We start from the raw sequence: 21,879 nt of genomic DNA, 5'->3' as shown, positions 1-21,879 counted from the left end.
AACTAAATCTTGCTATTTGCAACAACATGGATAGAACTACAGGGTATTAAACTAAACGAAATAAGTCAGAGAAGGACAAATACCGTATGATTTCACTTATGCGGAATTTAAGAAACAAAACTGATGAACATAGGGCAAGGGCAAGAAAAATAAAATGAAAACAGAGAGGGAGGCAAACCATGGGAGACTTTTAATTGTAGGAAACAACAGAGGGTTGCTGGAGGGGAGGAGAGTGGGGGTATAGGGTAATTGGGTGATGGGCATTAAGGAGGGCACTTGATGTGATGAGCATTGGGTGTTATATGCCACTGATGCATCACTAAATTCTAGCCCTGAAACTAATAGTATAGTATATGTTACCTAAATTGAGTTTAAATAAGAAATTTAAAAACAAGTCTTTGCAGTTATATGTATCTACTGACAAGAAAACTTGTAATAAAGAAACAAAGCATGACATTTTTGTTCTCTGAATAAGTTAGCCAGCCATATTTATTTGTTCAACATCATTCTTCTGTCATTTTTTTAAACCTGAAAATTAAAATTAATTGTTAGAAATGATCTCTGTATGAATTACATGTGTTAGCAAGTTTCTTTTTTTTAATCTTTTTTTTAATTTAAATTCAATTAGCCAAGGTATGGTACATCATTAGTTTCTGATATAATGTTCAATGATTCATTAGTTGAATATAACACCCAGTGCTCATCATATCACGTGCCCTCTTTAATTCCCATCACCCAGTTACCACATCCCGCCACCTAACTCCCTTTCCACAACCATCAGTTTGTTTCCCAGAGTCAAGAGTCTTTCATGGTTTTGTCTCCCTCTCGGATTTCTTCCCATTCAGTTTTCCCTCTCTTCCCCTATTGTCCTCTGCACTATTCCTTCTGTTCCACATATGAGTGAAACCATATAATTGTCTTTCTCTGATTGACTTATTTCACTTAGCATAATACCCTCCAGTTCCATCCATGTTGATATAAATGGTAGATAGTCATCCTTTCTGATGGCTGAGTAATAATCCATTGTATATATGAATCACATTGTATATTTGAATCACTTCTCTATCCATTCATCCGTTGAAGGACATCTTGGTTCCTTCCACAGTTTGGCAATTGTGGACATTGCTGCTATGAACATTGGGGTGCAGGTGCCCCTTCTTTTCACTACATCTGTATCTTTGGGGTAAATACCCAGTAGTGCAAATGCTGGGGCATAAGGTAGCTCTATTTTTAACATCCTGAGGAACCTCCATACTGTTTTCCAGAGTGGCTGTACCAGCTTGCATTCCCACAAACAATTTAAGAGGGTTCTCCTTTCTCCACATCCTCACCAACATTTGTTGCTCCCTGTCTTGTTAATCTTAGCTATTCTGACTGGTATAACGTGGTATCTCATTGTGGTTTTGATTTGTATTTCCCTGATGCTGAGTGATGCGGAGCATTTTTTTCATGTGTCTGTTGGCTGTTTTTATGTCTTTGGAGAAGTGTTCATGTCTTCTGCCCATTTCTTGACTGGATTTTTTGTTCTTTGGGTGCTGAATTTGATAACTTCTTTGTAGATCTTGGATACCAGCCCTTTAACTGTATTGTCATTTGCAGATATTTTCTCCCATTCCGTAAGTTGCCTTTTAGTTTTGTTGGTTATTTCCTTTCCTATGCAAAAGCTTTTTATCTTGAAGTCTGAATAGTTCATTTTTGCCTTTGTTTTCCTTGCCTTTAGAGATGTTTCTTGTAAAAAGCTGCTTTGTTCAACAAGTTGCTTTGTTCAAGGTCGAAGACATTGCTGCCTGTGTTCTCCTCTAGGATTTTGATGGATTCCTGCCTACACATATAGATCTTTCATCCATTTTGAGTTTATCTTTGTGTATGGTATAAGCAAATGGTCCAGTTTCATTCTTCTGCATGTGGCTGTCCAATTTTCCCAGCACCATTTATTGAAGAGACTGTCCTTTTTCCATTGGATATTCTTTCCTGCTTTGTTGAAGAGTAGTTGAGGGTCCATTTCTGGGCTCTCTCTTTTGTTCCATTGAAATATGTTGTTTTTATGCCAGTACCATGCTGTCTTGATGATCACAGCTTTGTAATATAGCTCGAAGTCGGGAATTTTGATGCCTCTAGCTTTGGTATTCTTTTTCAGCATTCCCCTTGCAATTTGGGGTCTTTCTGGTTCCATACAAATTTTATGATTTTTTTGTTCCAGCTCTGAAAAATGCCAATCGTATTTTGATAGGCGTTCCATTGAATATGTAGATTGCTCTGGGCAGCATGCATTTTCACAATGTTTATTCTTCCAATCCATGAGCATGGAATGTTTTTCCATCTCTTTGTGTCTTCTGCTATTTCTTTCATAAGTGTTCTGTAGTTTCTACAGTATAGATCTTTTACCTCGTTAGTTAGGTTTATTTCTAGGAGTATCTAATGGTTTTTGGTGCATTTGTGATTGGGATTGATTCCTTAATTTTTCTTTCTTCAGTCACATTGTTAGTGTATAGAAATGCAACTGATTTCTGTGCATTGATTTTGTATCCTGCCACATTGCTGAATTGCTATATGAGTTCTAGCAATTTTGGGGTAGGGTCTTTTGGATTTTCCACATAACATATCATGTCATCTGCAAAGAGAGAGAGTTTGTCTTCTTTGTCAATTTGAATGCCCTTTATTTCTTTTTGTTGTCTGATTGTTGAGGCTAGGACTTCTAGTACTATGTTGAACAATAGTAGTGAGAGTGGGCATCCCTGTCGTGTTCCTGACCTTAAGGGAAAAGCTCTGAGTCTTTCCCTGTTTAGAATGATATTTGCTGTGGGCTTTTCATAGATGACTTTTATGATATTGAGGTATGTTCCCTCTATTCTTCTACTTTGAAGAGTTTTAATCAGGAATGGATGCTCTATTTTGTCAAATGCTTTCTCTGCATCAATTGAGAGGATCATATGGTCCTTGTCTTTTATTAATATGCTCTGTCATGTTGATTGATTTGCGAATGTTGAACCACCCTTGCATCCCAGGAATAAATCCCACCTGGTTCTGGTGAATGATCCTTTTAATGTACTGTTGGATCCTATTGGCTAGGATCTTGGTGAGTATATTAACATTCATGTTCATCAGGGATATTGGTCCGTAATTCTCCTTTTTGATGGGGTCTTTGTCTGGTTTTGGGATCAGGGTAATGCTGGCCTCATAGAATGAGTTTGGAAGTTTTCCTTCCATTTCTGTTTTTTGAAATAGCTTCAGAAGAATAGTATTAGGTCTTCTTTACATGTTTGGTAGAATTCCCGTGGGAAGCCATCTGGCCCTGGACTCTTGTTTTTTGGGAGGTTTTTGATTACTACTTCAATTTCCTTACTAGTTATTGGTCTGTTCAGATTGTCTATTTCTTCCTGTTTCAGTCTTGGTAGTTTATAAGTTTCCAGGAATGCATCCATTTCTTCCAGATTGCTTAATTTGTTTCCATATAGTTGCTGGTAATAATTTCTAACAATTGTCTGTATTTCCTTGGAATAGTCGATCTCTCCCCTTTCATTCATGATTTTACTAATTTGGGTCCTTTCTCTTTCTTTTGGGTAAGTCTGGCCAGAGGTTTATCAATCTTACTAATTCATTCAGAGAACCAGCTTCTAGTTTTGTTGATCTGTCCTACTGTTTTTCTGGTTTCTGTTTCATTGATTTCTGCTCTATATTTATTATTTCTCTTCCCCTGCTTAGTTTAGGCTTTATTTGCTGTTCTTTCTCCAGGACTTTTAGGTATAGGGTTAGCTTGTGTATTTGGGATTTTTATGATTTTTTGAGAGGCTTGGATGGCTATGTACTTCCTTCTTAGGACCATTGCTGTATCCCACAGGTTTTAAACTGATGTGTTTTTATTCTCATTAGTTTCAATGAATTGTTTACATTCTTTTTTAATTTCCTGGTTGACCCATTCATTCTTTTTTTTTTTTTTTTAGATTTTATTTATTTATTTGAGAGAGAGAGAATGAGAGACAGAGAGCACGAGAGGGAAGAGGGCAGAGGGAGAAGCAGACCCCCCGCTGAGCAGGGAGCCTGATATGGGACTCGATCCCGGGACTCCAGGATCATGACCTGAGCCGAAGGCAGTCGCTTAACCAACTGAACCACCCAGGCGCCCCCCAACCCATTCATTCTTTTAGCAGGATGTTCTTTAACCTCCAAGTGTTTGAGTTCCTTCTAAATTTCTTCTTGTGATTGAGTTCCAGTTTCACAGCATTGTGGTCGGAAAATATGCAGGGAATAATCTCAATATTTTGGTATCAGTTGAGACTTGATTTGTGACCCAGTATGTGGTCGATTCTGGAGAAAGTTCCATGTGCACTCGAGAAGAATGAGTAATCTTCTCGATTATTAGAATGGAATGTTCTGTATCTGTGAAGTCCATCTGGTCTAATGCGTCATTCAAAGCTCTTGTTTCTTTGTTGATCGTCTGCTTAGATGATCTGTCCATTGCTCTGAGTGGAGTATTGAAGTCCCCTACTATTTTTTTTTTTTTTTTATTCATAAGAGACAGAGAGAGAGAGAGAGAGGCAGAGGGAGAAGCAGGCTCCCCGCTGAACAGGGAGCCCGATGTGGGACTCGATCCCAGGACCCTGGGATCATGACCTGAGCCGAAGGCAGACACTTAACCATCTGAGCCACCCAGGCACCTGAAGTCCCCTCCTATTAATGTATTATCATTGTGTTTCTTTACTTTGGTTATTAATTGTTTTATATAATTGGCTGCTCCTATGTTGGGGACAATAGATATTTACAATTGTTAGATCTTCTTGTTGGCTAGACCTTTTAAGTATGATATAGTGTCCCTCCAAATCTCATACTGCAGTCTTTGGTTTAAAATCTAATTTTTTAATATGAGGATTGCTACCCCAGCTTTCTTTTGAGGTCCATTAGTATGGTAAATAGTTCTCCATCCCTTCACTTTTAAGACGGAGGTGTCTTTAGGTTCAAAATGAGTCTCTCGTAGACAGCATATGGATGGGTCCTGCTTTTTTTGTCCAGTCTGATACTCTGTGTCTTTTCATTGGAGAATTCAGCCCATGTACATTTAGAGTAACTATTGAAAGATATGAATTTAGTGCCATTGTATTGCCTGTAAAGAACCTGTTTCTGTAGATTGTCTCTGTTACTTTCTGGTCTGTGTTACTCTTCGGGTCTCTCTTTGCACACAGAATCTCCCTTAATATTTCTTGCAGGGCTGGCTTGGTGGTCACATACTCTTTCAGTTTCTGTCCTGGATATTCTCTATCTCTCTTTCAGTTCTGAATGACAGCCTTGCTGGATAAAGTATTCCTGGCTGCATGTTCTTCTCATTGAGTACCCTGAATATATCTTGTCAGCCCTTTCTGGCTGTCTGGGTTTCTGTGGATAGGTTATTTTAATGTTCCTCCCTCCGTATGTAAGGAATCTCTTCCCCCTGCTGCTTTCAGGATAGCTTCTTTTTCTCTATGATTTGCAAGCTTCACTATTATATTTCAGGGTGTTGATCTATTTTTATTGATTTTGGGAGGGGTCCTCTCTGCCTCTTGGACATGAGTGCTTGTTCCTTCCCCAGTTTAGGGAAGTTCTCAGGCTTGATTTGCTCAAATATACCTTCAAGCCCCCTCTGTCTCTCCACCCCCTCTTGGATCCCGATGATCTGATATTGGTTCTTTTCAATGTATCATTAAACTCTCTGAGTCTTTCTTCATGTGCAGTGAGTTGTTTTTCCCTCTTTTCTTTAATTTCCTTTAATTCCATCAGCCTGTCCTCTAGATCACTTATTCTCTCTTCCGCCTCATTGACCCTGACTGTTAGAGTATCCAGTTTAGACTGCATCTCATTCATAGCATTTTTAAGTTCAGCCTGATTAGAGCTTATTTCCACTCTTACAGATTCTGTATTGTCACTTATGCTTTTTTCAAGCTTAGCTATTAACTTTATGATTGCTTTCCTGAATTCTGTCTCTGACATCTTATATCCATATTGATTAGCTCTGTGGCAGAGAATACTGCTTCTTGTTCTTTTTTTGGGGAGTTCTTCCTTCTAGTCATTCTGCCCATAGAACGATGAGTGGGCAAAGGAACAGAGTCCAAAGTATCAACTACAACCCAAGCAAAATGCACCCTGGAGCTCAATATACAATTTTCCCCTGGTGTTGGAATTTTACAGTTTTATGGGATCTATAGGCTTGTTGTCCACCTGTTCTTCCAGTCTGTCTTCTGGGGGAGGAGCCTGCCACATTGTTTCTCAGTTATTCCTTCCTGGGTGGAATTGTCCCACTCCCTGTCAGGGGGATGGACTCATTGCAAACTAGTCCTCTGTGTGGCTTTTTTTCCCTGGAGGCTTTCCACACCTCTTTAGAGGATCAGAACAAAAATGGGCCATGCCCATTCCTCTCTGGCTCAGAGCAGAAAGATTACAGTCTGCCTTCCTTAACAAACCCTCTGGGACAAAGTCTCCACTTCTGTATACGCCCAAAACTGCAGCCTCCCATGGTGCACGCCCTCTGCAACTCTTTCAGAGGTAGTCCCAGGGGCCCTGGAGCACCACTGCCCTTTGTGACTTAAAACCACAACCATCCGGGGGCTTGCGCTCGCAGTCAAAGCTCCTAGATCATGTCTGGGTGCTGCCCTAATATCGTTTCTGGGGCGCTACTGCCCTGTGAGGTTTTGTCCAGTCACAGGCACAGGTTCCATTCCTTTTCAGGCTGCTCAGGGAAAGAGCGATTATTGACTTGCCGGGCTCGCAGTTTACAGCATCCTGAGCCAAGAGTCCCCTCCTGGGCTTGCTGACCATAACCTGCTTCCTGGCTCCACTGCTTAGGCACTCTACTGGTTCAAACACCCCCTTTCGCTTTGTGACTCCTCAGATCCCAAGACCACAATGCCCCACCTAGAATTCTGCCTTTTCATTTCCAGAGCCCCTTTCAGAGAGGATGTCATTCATTCCTTAGAGCAGATTTCTCAGGGTTCCGATTTTGTGGTCTGGTGTTATATCACTTTCCAGGAGCCAGCTTATGGAGGCTCCCTCCCCCTTGTTCTTTATCTTCCAATATCTCCCTGCAGATTCACGACTCCACATGTCCTACCTTGCAAAAAGCAGTCGCTTTTCTGCTTGTAGAGATCCAGATATATATTCTTACATCTCAGGCGGATTTCGTGGGTGTTCGAAATGGTTTGATAATCTAGCTAAATTCAGGGGACCAGTTGAAACGGGGTCCCCTACTCCTCTGCCATCTTGCCTCTGTCATATGTTAGCAAGTTTCTTATGGCTTCCATCGTAATTGGTTTTAGTAGCAAAAAAAATGTTGAAAATATTCCTGATAATGGTATATGAAAAATAGGTAACTCTTTTAGGTAGGTGCTAAGTTTATCAGTTGGTTTATGTATAGCACCACATCAGGGGAGAGCCTCTTCCACCAGTGGGCTTAGGGTAGATTTTTCAGAGAGCCCTTGAATGATGTGTAATGTGCAGTGGGAATTTATATTCTGTGTAGAAGGAACACTGTGGGGCAGGGATGGCCTCTGAGAGAGCCAGTCATGTCTGCACTGAATGCACAGACCATGGTACACGGTTTAGAGAAGAGTCAGTGGCATGGTCACATATCCTCGGGCTGGTGAGCTAGGCCAGGTTATCAGGATCCATATAGAGGGTGCGGCTCATTTGATGAGCAGTAGGGAGCCACTGATGGGTGCTAGGTGGAATGACGTGATCCAGTTTGCTCTATAGAAAGTCCTTCTAGGAAGCACTGCAAATGTGGGACTGCAACAGGGCCTGTGTTCCTCAGGGTCACACTTGATTTCTAGCTCCTAGGGCTGCTGTAACAAGGGTTACCACAAACTGGGCAGCTTAAACAACAGAAACTTACTGTCTCATGGTTCTGTAAGCCAGAAGTTTGATATCAAGATATTGGTAAGGATGGTTCCTTTTGAGAGCTCTGAGGGAGAATATGTTCCAGGCCTCTCTCCCAGGTTATGGTGGCCATAGGCATTTTTTGGCAAATGGATGGTATTTTTCAAGTCTTCACATTGGCTTTCCTCTCCACATCTGTTTCAGTATGTACAAATTTTCTCTTTTAATAAGGACGTTGTCATTAGATTAGAGCCCACTGTGATGACCTCTCTTAACTTGATAATGTTCAAAGACCCTATTTCTAAATCAGGTCATGTTTATAGATGCTGGGAGTTAGTACTTGAGCATCCTTTTGGAGGACACAGTTCAACCCATAATGCTTAGGGTCACATGTGATTTCTGGCTCCTGAGTGCTGACTTGATGGCTACCAAAAAGGGAACTGTTGTCTTTATTTTGGGATGATTTCTTCGTAGGCTGGGAGTGGGTAAGCAGGTTGACAAAGAAGCATGCTGAACTTGTTGACAAATGTAGATCTGAGGTGCCTCTGAGATGTCACGGGGAGATTCCCTGGGACTTGTGCATTTCCAGAGCTCAGGAATGACCAGGGGAATGGGTTCCAAAAGGAGATGTTCCAGACAGCCATTGTCTTTTTTTTTTTTTTTTTTAATTTTTAAATTCAATTTAGTTAACATATACTGTATTACAAGTTTCAGGGCTAGAATTTAGCGATTCATCCGTTGGATGTAACACCCAGCGCTCATTCCATCACGTGCCCTTCTTACTGCCTGTCACCCAATTACCCCAATCCCCACCCACCTCCCCTCCAGCAGCCCTCTATTTGTTTCCTACAGTTAAGAGGCTCTTACGGTTTGCCTCCCTCTCTGTTTCCATCTTATTTTATTTTCCTTTCCCTTACTCTATGTTCATCTGTTTTGTTTCTTAAATTCCACATTTAAGTGAGATCATATGGTATTTGTCTTTCTCTGAATGACATGTTTGCTTAGCATAATATCCTCTAGTTCCATCCATGTCATTGCAAATGGCAAGATTTCATTCTTTTTTTAAAAGATTTTATTTATTTATTTGACACAGAAAGAGAGAGAGCACAAGCAGGGGGAGTGGCAGGCAGAGGCAGAGGGAGAAGCAGGCTCCCCACAGAGCAGGGGGAGCCCAATGTGGGACTTGATCCCAGGACCCCGGGATCATGACCTGAGCCAAAGGCAGTTGCCTAACCAACTGAGCCACCCAGTACCCCGCAAGATTTCATTCTTTTGGATGGCTGAGTAATATTCCATTGTGTGTATATATACACCATATTTTCTTTATCCATTCATCTAGAGAGTCCATTGTCTTATGGAAAGAAAGATTAGAACTTGTGTTTACATTTATTATTAAAATTTCAACTTTATTTTCCTCATTATTTTAAGTTTTTATTTAAATTCCAGTTAGTTAAAGTGTATTATTAGTTTAGGTGTACAATTTAGTGATTCAGCACTTTTATACAACACCCAGTGCTAATCACAGGCGCACTCCTTAATCCCCATCACCTGTTTAACCCATCCCTCTGCCTCCCACCCCTCTGGTAACCATCAGTTTGTTCTCCATAGTTAAGAGTGTGTTTCTTGGTTTTCTTCCCTTTTTTCCCTACTATGTTCATTTGTTTTGTTTCTTAAATCCACATATGAGTGAAATCATATGGTGTTTGTCTTTCTCTGACTGACTCATTTCCCTTAGCATAATACCCTCAAGCTCTATCCACACTGTTGCAAATGGCAAGTTTTCATTCTATTTTATGTCTAAGTAATACTGCCATATATATATATACATATACACACATATACAGATACATATATGTATGTGTATACACACCCCCCCCACAACTTCATCATTCGATGGACACGTGGGATGTTTCCTTAATTTGGCTGTTGTTGATCATGCTGCTATAAACATCGGGGTGCATGTATCCCTTCAAATCTGTACTTTGTATTCTTTGAGTAAATACCTAGTAGTGCAATTGCTGGATTGTAGGGTAGTTCTATTTTCAACTCTTTGAGGAACCTCCATACTGTTCTCCAGAGTGGCTGCACCAGTTTGATTCCCACCAACACTAAGAGGTTCTTCTTTCTTTGCATCCTCACCAACATCTGTTGTTTCCTGAGTTAATTTTATCCATTCTGACAGGTGTGAGGTGGTATGTCATCATGGTTTTGATTTGTATTTCCCTGATGATGAGTGCTGTTGAGCATCTTTTCATGTGTCTGTTAGCCATCTATTCATGTTTTCTGCGCATTTTTTAACTGGATTATTTTTTGGGTGTTTTTATAAGTTATTTTTATATTTTGGATACTAGCCCCTTATTAGATGTGCCATTTGCAAATATCTTCTCCCATTCCATAGGTTGCCTTTTAGTTGGTTGATTGTTTACTGCTGTGCGGAAGCTTCTTATCTTGACAAAGTCCCAGTAGTTCATCTTTGCTTTTACTTCCCTGCCTTAGGAGACATATCTAGTAAGAAGTTGCTACGGCCAATGTCACGGATTAGTTACTGCCTCTGTTTTTCTGTGGGAATTTGATGGTTTCCTGTCTCACATTTAGGTCTTTTGTGCATTTCAAATGTATTTTTGTGTATGGTGTAAGAAAGTGGCCCAGTTTTATTCTTCTGCATGTTGCTAGTTTTCCCAACATCATCTGTGAACAGACATTCTTTTTCCCAGTGAATATTCTTCCCTGCTTTGTTTAGTTGACTATAGGGTTGAGGGTCCATTTCTGGGTTCTGTGTTCTGTTTCAGTGATCTACATGTCTGTTTTTATGCCAGTACCATACTGTCTTGATGACTGCAGCTTTGTCATATAGATTGAACTCTGGAATTATGATGCCTCCAGCTTTGCTTTTCTTTTTCAACATTCCTTTGGCTATTCGGGATCTTTTCTGGTTCCATACAAATTTTAGGATTGTTTGTTGTAGTTCTGTGAAAAATGCTGGTGGTGTTTTGATAGGGATTGCATTGAATGTATAGATTGCTTTGGGTTAAATTGACACTTTAACATATGTGTTCTTCCTATCCGTGAGCGTGGAATGTTTTTCCATTTCTTTGTATCATTTTCAATTTCTTTCATAAGTGTTTTATAGTTTTCAGAATACAGATCCATTACCTCTTTCGTTAGGTTTATTTCTAGTTATCATATGGTTTTTGGTACAATTATAAATGGATCAATTCCTTGATTTCTTTCTTTGCTGCTTCATTATTGGTGTATAGAAATGCAACAGATTTCTGTATGTTGATTTTGTATTCTATGACTTTGCTGAATTTGTGTATCAGTTTTAGCAATTTTTTGGTGGAATCTTTCAGGTTTTCTATATACAGTATCAGGTCATCTGCAGATAATGAAAGTTTGACTTCTTCCTTGCCAGTGTGGATGCCTTTTATTTCTTTTTGTTGTCTGATTGCTGTGGCTAGGACTTCCAGTATGGTGTTAAATAACAGTGGTGAGAGTGGACATCCCTGTCTTGTTACTGACCATAGATGAAAAGGTCTCAATTTTTCCCCACTGAGGATGATATTAGCTGTGGGTTTTTCATAGATGTCCTTTATGATGTTGAGGTATGTTTCTTCTAATCTTACTTTGTTAAGGGTTTTTATCATGAAGGGATGTTGTACTTTGTCAAATGCTTTTTCTGCATCTATTGAAAGGATTTTCTTTTATTATTGTGTATCACATTGATTGACTTGCAAATATTGAACCACCTTGCGGCCCAGAAATAAATCCCACTTGATTGTGGTGAATGATTCTTTTAATGTGCTGTTGAATTCATTTTTCTAGTATTTTACTGAGAATTTTTACATCCATGTTCATCAGGTATTTGGCCTGTAGTGCTTTTTTTTTTTTTTTAAGATTTTATTTATTTGAGAGAGAGAGAGCACATGAGAAGGGGGAGGGTCAGAGGGAGAAGCAGACTCCCTGCTGAGCAGGGAGCCCGATGCGGGACTCGATCCCGGGACTCCAGGATCATGACCTGAGCCGAAGGCAGTCGCTTAACCAACTGAGCCATCCAGGCGCCCAGTAGTGCTCTTTTTTAATGGAGTCTTTGGTTTTGGTTAAAATTTCAACTTTAATTTATTGGTTATACAGATCTTCCTTGACTTAGAATGAGGTTACATCCCAGTAAACCCATCATAAGTTGAAACTATCATAAGCTGAAAATGCATGTAGTACACTTAATTTGCCAAACATCATAGTTTAACTTCACCTACCTTAAACGTGCTTAGAGCCCTTATGTCAGCCTCTAGTTGGGCAAAATCATACACAAAGCCTATTTTATAATAAAGTGCTGAATATCTCATGTAATCTGTACTGAAAGTGAAAACCAGAACAGATATATGAGTGCAGTATGGTTTTAAGTGTATCATTTGTTCACCCTTGTGATAGCATAGATGACTAGGAGCTGCAGGTGCTGCTTGCCTCTGCAGCATCTTGGGAGTATCGTCCTGCACATCGCAAGCTCAGGAAAAGATACAAATTCAAAATACAATTTCTACTGAAAGCATATTGCTTTTACAGCATCATAAAGTCCAAAAATCTTAAGGTGAACCATTGTAAGTCAGCGACTGTCTGTAATTTAATAATAAAGTTTGTATTTGTAAATTATAAATCAACCAGTAGACATATATGGAGAGTGTTCCAACTTTTTTTACTTATGGGGTGCATAAACAAAAAAGATTTGAAAGCACACAGATTTAAGCTGTAAGAGAATCCCTGAGGAAGCATAATTAATAAAAAACAAAGCAGCAAAGGTTAAGAAGATAGGTAGCTTGAATTATACTTCAGTCTGTTCTTTTACATCAAAATAGCTTTCTCTTGAAATTTCTAAAATAAACTAGATGGAATTTAGTGTATGGATGCATTTTATTTAGATTTCATAGACCTTGGGCAAATGAAGTCTATAACATAGTGACTTCTATAAGAATAAATGAAAAAAAATTAGCCACATGCACCTACCTAATTTTTGTGTTCTCATTTTTCATATACCCTATGCATTTGCATAAAATAACAGAATTCTCTAGAGCCACATATTATTCATATGGGACAAGATTGATATAGAATACTTTCATTTTGATTTTTAAGAGCATAGTTATATCATGTTTTCAATAAAGAAAAGACCAGTAATCCATTTCCTTCGAATTGTGGTTTCAGGGACCCATGAGGAGAGAATTCAACAAAGAATCTGATCTGATTAAGCAGAGTAATTGCTGGAATTTACACCTGTTTCAGATTTAGGTCAAGTCATAATATTAAATTTAGCTGATGAAAGACTTTTTTTTAAAGATTTTTATTTATTTATTTATTTTAGAGATACAGAGGCGGAGAGCATAAGCAGGGGGCGGGGGGCAGAGGGAGAGGCAGAGAGAGAATCCCAAGCAGACTCCATTCTGAGCATAGAGCCTGACATGGGGCTCAATCCCAGGACCCCGAGATCATGACCTGAGCTGAAACCAAGAGTCGGACGCTTAACTGACTGAGCCACCCAGGTGCCCCTGGAGGACAGATTCTTGAATTAATATTTTGCTTATTCAAAACAATTTTTTATTTGACTTTTAAATTCTCTTGTAGGTCTTTCGCCCTTATGCGAAGTACTGGCTAAGTCCCTTGCTGCAGCTGGTAGTTTCTGAAAATAACGGAGGAGAAGGAATTCACTATATGGTGGTTGAGATAGTGGTTACTGTTCTTTCATGGACAGGATTAGCTACTCCTGTGGTAAGAATGGATACATCTTTTATGCAGTACTATATATCAGTCTCTTGCTGATATAAATGGAATTTATGACAAGCTTCTCTTAATGACAAGAGTCATCATTTTTAGCATTAACTGTCATATTGCTGTGGTGCTGCTATATTAAATGGCCTCATACTGCTTTAGTTCTCTTTTCTTTTGTGTCTGCTTTTGATAATTCCTCTGACTTTGCTTTTATTTTTAAGCTATCAGGTGTTTTTTGTTTGTTGCTTTTCTCGGAGCTTGGAAACTAGATAACTGATTTATTAAAAATACGTGTGAAATAAATGTCAGTAGGCCCTGAATATGAGGTCCTGAAAAATTCTGCTAAAACTAATGTCCATAGATTTTTTGGCATTTGTTTTGCCAGCTTACCTACTTCCCTAATATTTTCTCTAGCCCATTAATGGTTGAGATTGCCAAAGAAAAGTGAGTACCAGGTGAATGATACTGTGTCATACTGAGGCAGTCTTGTGGCTTCCCCCAGTACAGATTCGTGTGTGCTGGAGCTTTGCCCATCACTTAAAAACTTTAGCACAAAAGGTTTCATGTAACCTGGGAACATTCCTTAATAAACATAATATATGGACATAGAGTTTTTACATGTGTCTATATCTGGATGCGCCTGTCTTATTTCACAGTAAACCGAATTTAGATTTCTTAGCTTTAATGTGACAAAATAATTTGTACTCTGCTAATACATGAAAAAATTGTGAGAGTGTATAGTTTAACTTAGGAACCATTGGGAAAGATTGAGTTCAATGTCAGGTGCTTGGCTGAGCTTGAGAAACTGAACTGCTAGGTGTCAGAATAGCTGCATAAAGCAACAGTGAGTCAAAGTGAGAATCAAGTGAAGCCTTTAATCATTTATTGTGGTAGTACAAGCAAGAGGCTAAAGCCAGAGGAAGCGTTGACTCCCCTTGTCTGTTTCCCCCATGGAACATTACAACATGGTCTGGTCTGATCGAGGTTCAGGTGGATTAGCACAGATCTGAGTGACATCTTACTGTTGAGGGAGCCCTGAATTAAAGGCTCAGCAGTTTTATGGGACCCTGGAGTTGAGAGGAGGGTGAGGGGGAAGGGATGGGAGTGGAAAAGCCCTGAGGACTGAATCAGCGAAGGGAAAAGTGTTCTCAGAGTTGCCCTTCCTCCCTATAAGGAGGTCCCAGCAGAGACCCCTAAAGAAGATAAAGAGACCAAGGAATGAAGGTGCCTGGGCTAGGAATGCAAACATGTGACACAGCATGACCATTCTGGGGGTTGCAGGTCATGGATGGCTAGGGGTCTAACTGCAGCTACCCTTGGAGACTGCAGAGCACTGGCTGTGTTCCAGCCTGGTGCATGAGGTTAGCTTGCCCATGAGGCCTGCCAAGTAAAGCCTTTTTCACTGCCTGTGGTTGGAACTGAAAAATCACCCATAGGCTTTTCATCAGAATCCGGAAGCCTCAGTAGACTGGCGGATTTCTTTTATAAATGGACTTTTGGATTCAAAAAATGCTTTTCTAAGCATTCCATGCTCATGGATTGGAAGAACAAATATTGTTAAAATGTCTATACTACCCAAAGCAGTCTCCACATTTAATGCAATCTCTATTGCATTAAACAATGCCAACAGTCCTAAAGTTCGTATGGAACCACAAAAGACCCCAAATAGCCAAGGCACTTCTGAAAAAGAAAAACAAAACTGGAGGCATCACAATCATGGACTTCAAGCTCTTTTACAAAGCTGTAATCATCAAGAGTATGGTATTAGCACAAAAACAGACACATAGATCAATGGAATAGAATAAAGAACCCAGGGCGCCTGGGTGGCTCACTTGGTTAAGCAACTGCCTTCGGCTCAGGTCATGATCCTGGAGTCCCTGGATCGAGTCCCACATCGGGCTCCCTGCTCGGCGAGGAGCCTGCTTCTCCAACCCTCCCCCCTCTCATGTACTCTCTCTCTCTCATTCTCGCTCTCTCAAATAAATAAATAAATCTTTAAAAAAAAAAAAAAAAGAATAAAGAACCCAAAAATGGACCTTCAAATCTATGGTCAACCAATCTTCGACAAAGCAGGAAAGAATATCCAATGGAAAAAAGTCTCTTCAACAAATGGTGTTGGGAAAATTGGACAGCCACATGCAGAAGAATGAAACTGGATCACTTTCTTACACTATACACAGAAATAAATTCAAAATGGATGGAAGACCTTAATGTGAAACCGGAAACCATCAAAATCCTAGAGGAGAACACAGGCAGGAACCTCTTTGTCCTCCGCTGTAGCAGCCTCTTACTAGATACATCACCACAGGCAAGGGTGGGGCCTCATCAAGATAAAAAGTTCTGCACAGTGAAGGAAACAATCAACAAAACTAAAAGGCAGCCTGTGGAATGGGAGAAGATATTTGCAAACAACTTATCTGATAAAGGACTAATATCCAAAATCTACAAAAAACTTATAAAACTCAACGCCCAAAAACAAATAACCCAGTTAAGAAATGGGCAGAAGACATGAGTAGACACTTTTCCAAAGAAGACATTCAGATGGCCAACAGACACTTGAAAAGATGCTCAACAACACTCATCATTAGGGATATACAAATCAAAACCACTACAAGATACCACCTCACACCAGTCAGAAGGGCTAAAATTAACAACTCAGGAAACAGATGTTGGCGAGGATGCAGAGAAAGAAGAACCTCTTAGTGTTGGTGGGAATGCAAAGTAGTGCAGCCACTCTGGAGAACAGCATGGAGGTTCCTCAAAGAGCTGAAAATAGAGCTACCCTATAATCCAGCAGTTGCACTACTAGGTATTTACCCAAAGGATATAAAAATACAGGTTTGAAGGGATACATGCACTCCAATGTTCATAGCAGCATTATCAATAGTAGCCAAACTATGGAGAGAGCCCAAATGTCCATCGCCTGATGAATGGATTGAGATACATATATACAATGGAATATTACTCAGCCATCAAAAAGAATGAAAACCTGCCATTTGCAACAGCATGGATGGAGCTAGAGTGTATTATGCTAAATGAAATAAGTCAGTCAGAGATAGGCAAATACCGTATAACTCATATGTGGGTTTTAAGAAACAAAAGATTAACATATGCAAAGGGGGAAAAGAAAAAAGGAGAGAGGGAAACAAGCCATAAGAGACTTTAACTATAGAAAAGAAACTGAAGGTTGACAGTGAGAGGTGGGTAGGGGATGGGCCACATGGGTGATGGGTATTAAGGAGGGCAGTTTCATGATGAGGACTGGATGTTGTTCGTAACTGATTGATTAATCACTGAATTCTACTCCAGAAACCAATATTGCACTGTATGTTCACTACCTAAAATTTAAATTTAAAAAAATGCTTTTGCTAAGTGAAATAAGTCAATCAAAGAAAGACAATTATCATATGGTTTCACTCATATGTGGAACGTAAGGTATAGTGCAGAGGACCACAGGGGAAGGGAGGGGAAACTGAATGGGAAGAAATCAGAGAGGGAGACAAACCATGAAGGACTCTGGGAAACAAACTGAGGGTTACAGAAGGTAGGGGGGTGGGGGGATGGGTAACAGAATGACAGGTATTAAGGAGGGCATGTGTGGTGATGAGCACTGGGTGTTATACACAACTAATGAATCGTTGAACACTACATCAAAAACCAATGATGTATTATATGTTGGCTAATTTGAACATAATACAAAAATATAACAAAAAATATTTTTAAAAAGTGCTTTTCCAGAATGGAATACTGCATATTAATACAGAGTTTCTGTACGTTTTTAGGGTGTCCCTAAAGACGAAGTGTTGGCAAACCGATTGCTTCATTTCCTAATGGAACATGTTTTTCATCAAAAAAGAGCTGTGTTTAGACATAACCTTGAAATTATAAAAACCCTTGTTGAATGCTGGAAGGATTGTTTATCTATCCCTTACAGGTATAAATTTACTAGATTTTGCAATATCATTTATACATTTTTAAAATGTAGCATGTTTAAATGGTGATTACAGTGAAATTTCATTACTTGAAATGATAGAAAAAGGAAGATAATTTGAAATCAAATCATTTGTAAGGGTGTAATATTGCTACTAGTAAAATTACAACCTCTAAAGTTTGATACTAGAAGCACCTGTGGACAGGTTACTCCAGGTGGCCCCTGTTCCATCTCCCAGCTCGCCTCTGGCTTTGCTCACACACTGGGGTTATGGGGTGCCCTCTCTGCCTTTCACTGTCCCAGCCCAGGGGTAGACTGTAAGACTTTCCTTTGATTCCTTTTAGCACAGCCTGAGGCAAGCTAAAACTTTCTTAAGGTTTCAGTATCAACTAAGGGAGAATTGGGGCAAAATTAGATCGTAAGAAATACAGACCTGTCCGTGTTGCACAGCTAGAATAACTTGAATGCATACAAAGAGGGTATTAACAAGAAGGGCGTTAGATGTAGGGAAAGACAAAATATTTCTTACCCTGAAAATTAGCCATCGAAAATTTTATATCTTCTTGCTGCTTATTTTACTGTATGATAACCTATACTTGTTCTTTATGCTTATGTTTCAGGTTAATATTTGAGAAATTTTCCAGTAAAGATCCTAATTCTAAAGACAATTCAGTAGGAATTCAATTATTAGGCATTGTAATGGCCAATAATTTGCCTCCTTATGACCCAGAATGTGGCATAGAGAGCATAAAGTGAGTATCGAGGAGTTTTGGCTTTGCTTCTTTTTTAGGTTAAAGTATAGATGAATTGGATTGACGGACTGGAGTGTGGTCTAATTTTGATAAATGTAAGGACCTAGACCCATGTTAAAAATATTTCTACCAAAATTTAGGTAGTTGGGCTTAGAGGTCATTTGGGAGAAGAAATATGTTAATGGAGTGAATGAGGAAAGTTATGTTTTTCAAAATTAGTGTAATTTTTTTCAAGTGTGATTTAGCAAATAGGAAGTGTTAGGTATTTCCTAAAGTCACATTTTCAGCATTTGCTCTGAAAGCGACATGAACTCTGTGGACCATTCATGACCGGATCATGACCTGAAATGGATGCCTGGACGTTGTGCTGCCCTGTCGCTGTACTTCTACTGTAGCTGCAGCCCCTGCTCCCTCTGCGGGTGGGGGTGGATGCCGCCCAATGTCTGGAGGGGGGTGCTGCTAGTAAGATAATCCTGTACCATCATGGAATGGAACTTCATTGTCCTACTATTTCAGGATTTTTGAAAAGTCAGCATTCACATCATGAGCTTTTCCCATTACTTTGGAAGTGTCCCACTCTGGTTGGTCCTCCTGTGTTAGCCTCCTGGCACCAGTTGCACCAATCACCTGGTATCATAGACAGACATGTGGCTCCGCACAGATTTAATGGGAAATAGTTTACTTTTAGACAAATTACCATTTTTGAGCTTTGATTCCCCCAATGACAGCCAAACTTGAGGCTAACGTGATGTGGCCTCTGGAGTCTGGGGGCACTGCACTGGTACTCACTCTCATTTTATTGTCCTCCTCTTGTCATAGCAGATGGCTTTCAAGGGTTGTCAGTAAATCATGATATTGGATAGTAGCTTTCTTTTTACTACAGTTTTTATAGCATCCAGCACTGTGTTTTGCTTTGACTACAGCAGGTCCCCTGTGATTGAACTGTGGACTTTAATGTGCCTTCCAGGTCATGATGTCAGAGCCTTAAGTACATCTTCATATATGTTTTCACACAAATAATTTCAGTCATGTTTTATGTTTCATATTTTCTCAATTTGTGCTATTAATGTGGTATGAGGAGCAAAGTTGTTATATTTTTATGTCAATAGAATGTAGTATTGTGCATGTTTATTTTCTGTATTTGTTACAGATACTTTCAAGCTTTGGTCAGTAATATGTCCTTTGTAAAATATAAAGAGGTATATGCAGCAGCAGCAGAAGTTCTAGGACTTACTCTTCGATATATTACCAAGGAAGAAAATGTGAGTGTGTTATACAATTTTAAATAAATGCTTCTTTTTCAGTTTTGATTTATCATAACCCTCGTTACTTATATCCTCTATAAGATAATAAACCAAAGTGGGCATTCTGCATTTATTAATACTCCACTCTTCCCTACTGTATACAGTGCTCAGGGGTTTTTTTAGATTTTATTTATTTATTTGTCAAAGATCAAGAGAACACACACAATCAAGGGGAGTGGCAGGCAGAGGGAGAAGCAGCCTCCCCGCTGAGCAAGGAGCCCGATGTGGGACTCAATCCCAGGACCCTGGAATCATGATGTGGGTCAAAGCCAGACACTTGACCGACTGAGCCAGCCAGGCATCCCCAGTGCTCAGTATTTTTTAAAGAGGACATAAGATTTTTTTAAACACTTGGAAACTTGGTAAACATTTAAAGATTGGTAACTTTTTATTGTGAAAGTCAGGATATGAGTCCTTAACCAGCTTTCATTCCTCTGAAGGTAGTGTCAGGATTTCCTTTTGGAGAAAATTATTCTGTTAGATACCTGCTGTGGTTAGTTAGGGCTAAGTTAACTAGTAAAATCCCCCACTTCCATTTTGGGACATAATATAGCTGTCAGACAGGACAGGGCACCTCAGGGAGCTTTCTCAGTCGTGTGTGCCCTGCCCACTTTACAAGATTGTGAGAATAACCTAACTGAATCTTTTAGTGCAATATACATTCAGAGTACTGCAGTCCTCAATAGAATGTAATTATTACAAATGTATGTAAATTTCATGGGCCAGTGTATGGAAATTACATGTTCTAACTTACTTGAAAAAAGCATAGTGGAACGATGCTTACTGCTACATCTCATGATGCTTACTGTCCTCCCATGGTTAGTAAGTGAGGTGCTGCATGTTTTGGAGCCTCCAAAACTACTGTCACTCATTGTGATAAGCCACTCTTGCCACGTCTCATTGCAGTCTGTCCAGGATGACACAGTTGATCATTCCTGCTGATTACCTTTGTCATTGCTTCTAGGACACTCTCTCGGCTCTCTTCCAACTTCCCTGGGAGTTTCTTCTCCCTTCTTTAGTGCCGTGTTTCCTGGCCACCTCCCTAGCTCTGATAATTGGTCCTCTTCTCCTTCCCTGCTCCCCTGTCAACCATCCAGCTTGTGTTTGAAAACTGCCTCTGTGTTCATGATTCTCAACTTCATACCTCCAGTCCCCATCCTCTCCTGAAGGAAAAGGTGGAGAGTGGGCTACTTTCACTCTCTGGCTGGATGAGGAGAAGTTTAGGCAAGTCGGGAGGTCCTGAGGGCAACCACAATATCCCAACACAGTGAATTGGACCCCTGCCCATTTTGCTAGTCAGGCATTTATTTGTATTTAAAAGAAAATTAAGGGAAATAGACCCATTTAGGGAGATCAGTCTTCACTTATAATTTATTTTAGGGATTACCAGCTATTTTTGTAAAATAAAATTTATAAATTCAGAATAACCTTGTTATTATTACATGATTCTAATGTCCCTAGATGTTGGGTTTCAGTTTATATAATATGCTAAGTTTTCAGTACAGATGGAGCAAATTATAGCAGATCCCAGGTTTAATCTCTCTTCACTTAAATTTCAAGTTAGTAAGAATGATAAACAGTTTTGTTTTACATAGTTCTTTTCTGAATATAAAATGGTATTGATTTAGTGTAGAAATTAGAAAAACAGAGTAAAATATAAAGAAGTCAGTGAGAGTCACTTATATTCTAACCACGGAATTGCTTTTGGCCCGTGAGATGTAGTCTCCAGTCATCAGTACGTATGTGCATGCACTTGTCTTCTGTTGTTCACCTATATTGAATTCTTTTATAATTTTGGTTATGTATGTTGGGTACTTACTGGCTGGCTCTGGGCTCTAGGGGTGCAGCCAAGGAACAGGGCAGGCCAAGCCCCTCCCTGCCTCAGGTAGATAGCATTTGGTGAGGGGAGATAGACAATACACAAACGAATCTATCATGGTTGATAGTAGTATGTGATGAAGAAAAAACAGGATATAGGGAGATAGTGAGGGGTTGGTTGTTTAGATAAAGTTGCATGAACATTCTGATTTATGTGAATATTTGACCAGAGATGTGAACACTGGCGTCATAAAATGTGTTTACACAGCATTTAGTCACTGATTTTAGTTCAGCTTCTCAAATACTCGTTAGCAGTAATCTTTATCAACCTGCCATCTGACAGGCGCTAGACGCCACCAGTGGTAGAAGCACAAAGCAGGCGTGGCCGTGGCCTGGCTCACCCAAACGCACAGCCCCACGGCCTCTTGTGCCCAGTGTTTATGCCAACCTGGGCATGCTCCTGGCACTATACCCTGTGAAC

The 21,879-nt window shown here is 39.8% G+C and overlaps 1 protein-coding gene across 1 annotated transcript in view; it reads left to right on the top strand.

Moving 5' to 3' along the window:
• PRKDC (protein kinase, DNA-activated, catalytic subunit) overlaps nucleotides 1–21,879 on the top strand; it is a gene marked incomplete at its 5' end in the record, with an annotated part of 225,068 nt that overhangs the window by 120,845 nt on the left and 82,344 nt on the right. The window contains 4 exon segments of the mRNA XM_081817118.1: nucleotides 13,450–13,593; nucleotides 17,376–17,527; nucleotides 18,145–18,276; nucleotides 19,427–19,538. Coding sequence (XP_081673244.1) covers nucleotides 13,450–13,593; nucleotides 17,376–17,527; nucleotides 18,145–18,276; nucleotides 19,427–19,538 — 540 coding nt within the window.

The sequence above is a fragment of the Leptonychotes weddellii genome, chromosome 4 (genome assembly GCF_054177405.1).
Source record: "Leptonychotes weddellii isolate Sample4059 chromosome 4, ASM5417740v2, whole genome shotgun sequence".
NCBI classification, from domain to species: Eukaryota; Metazoa; Chordata; class Mammalia; order Carnivora; family Phocidae; genus Leptonychotes; species Leptonychotes weddellii.
The sequence above is the reverse complement of the archived record's forward strand: the minus strand, read 5'-3'. Positions and strand labels throughout refer to the sequence as shown.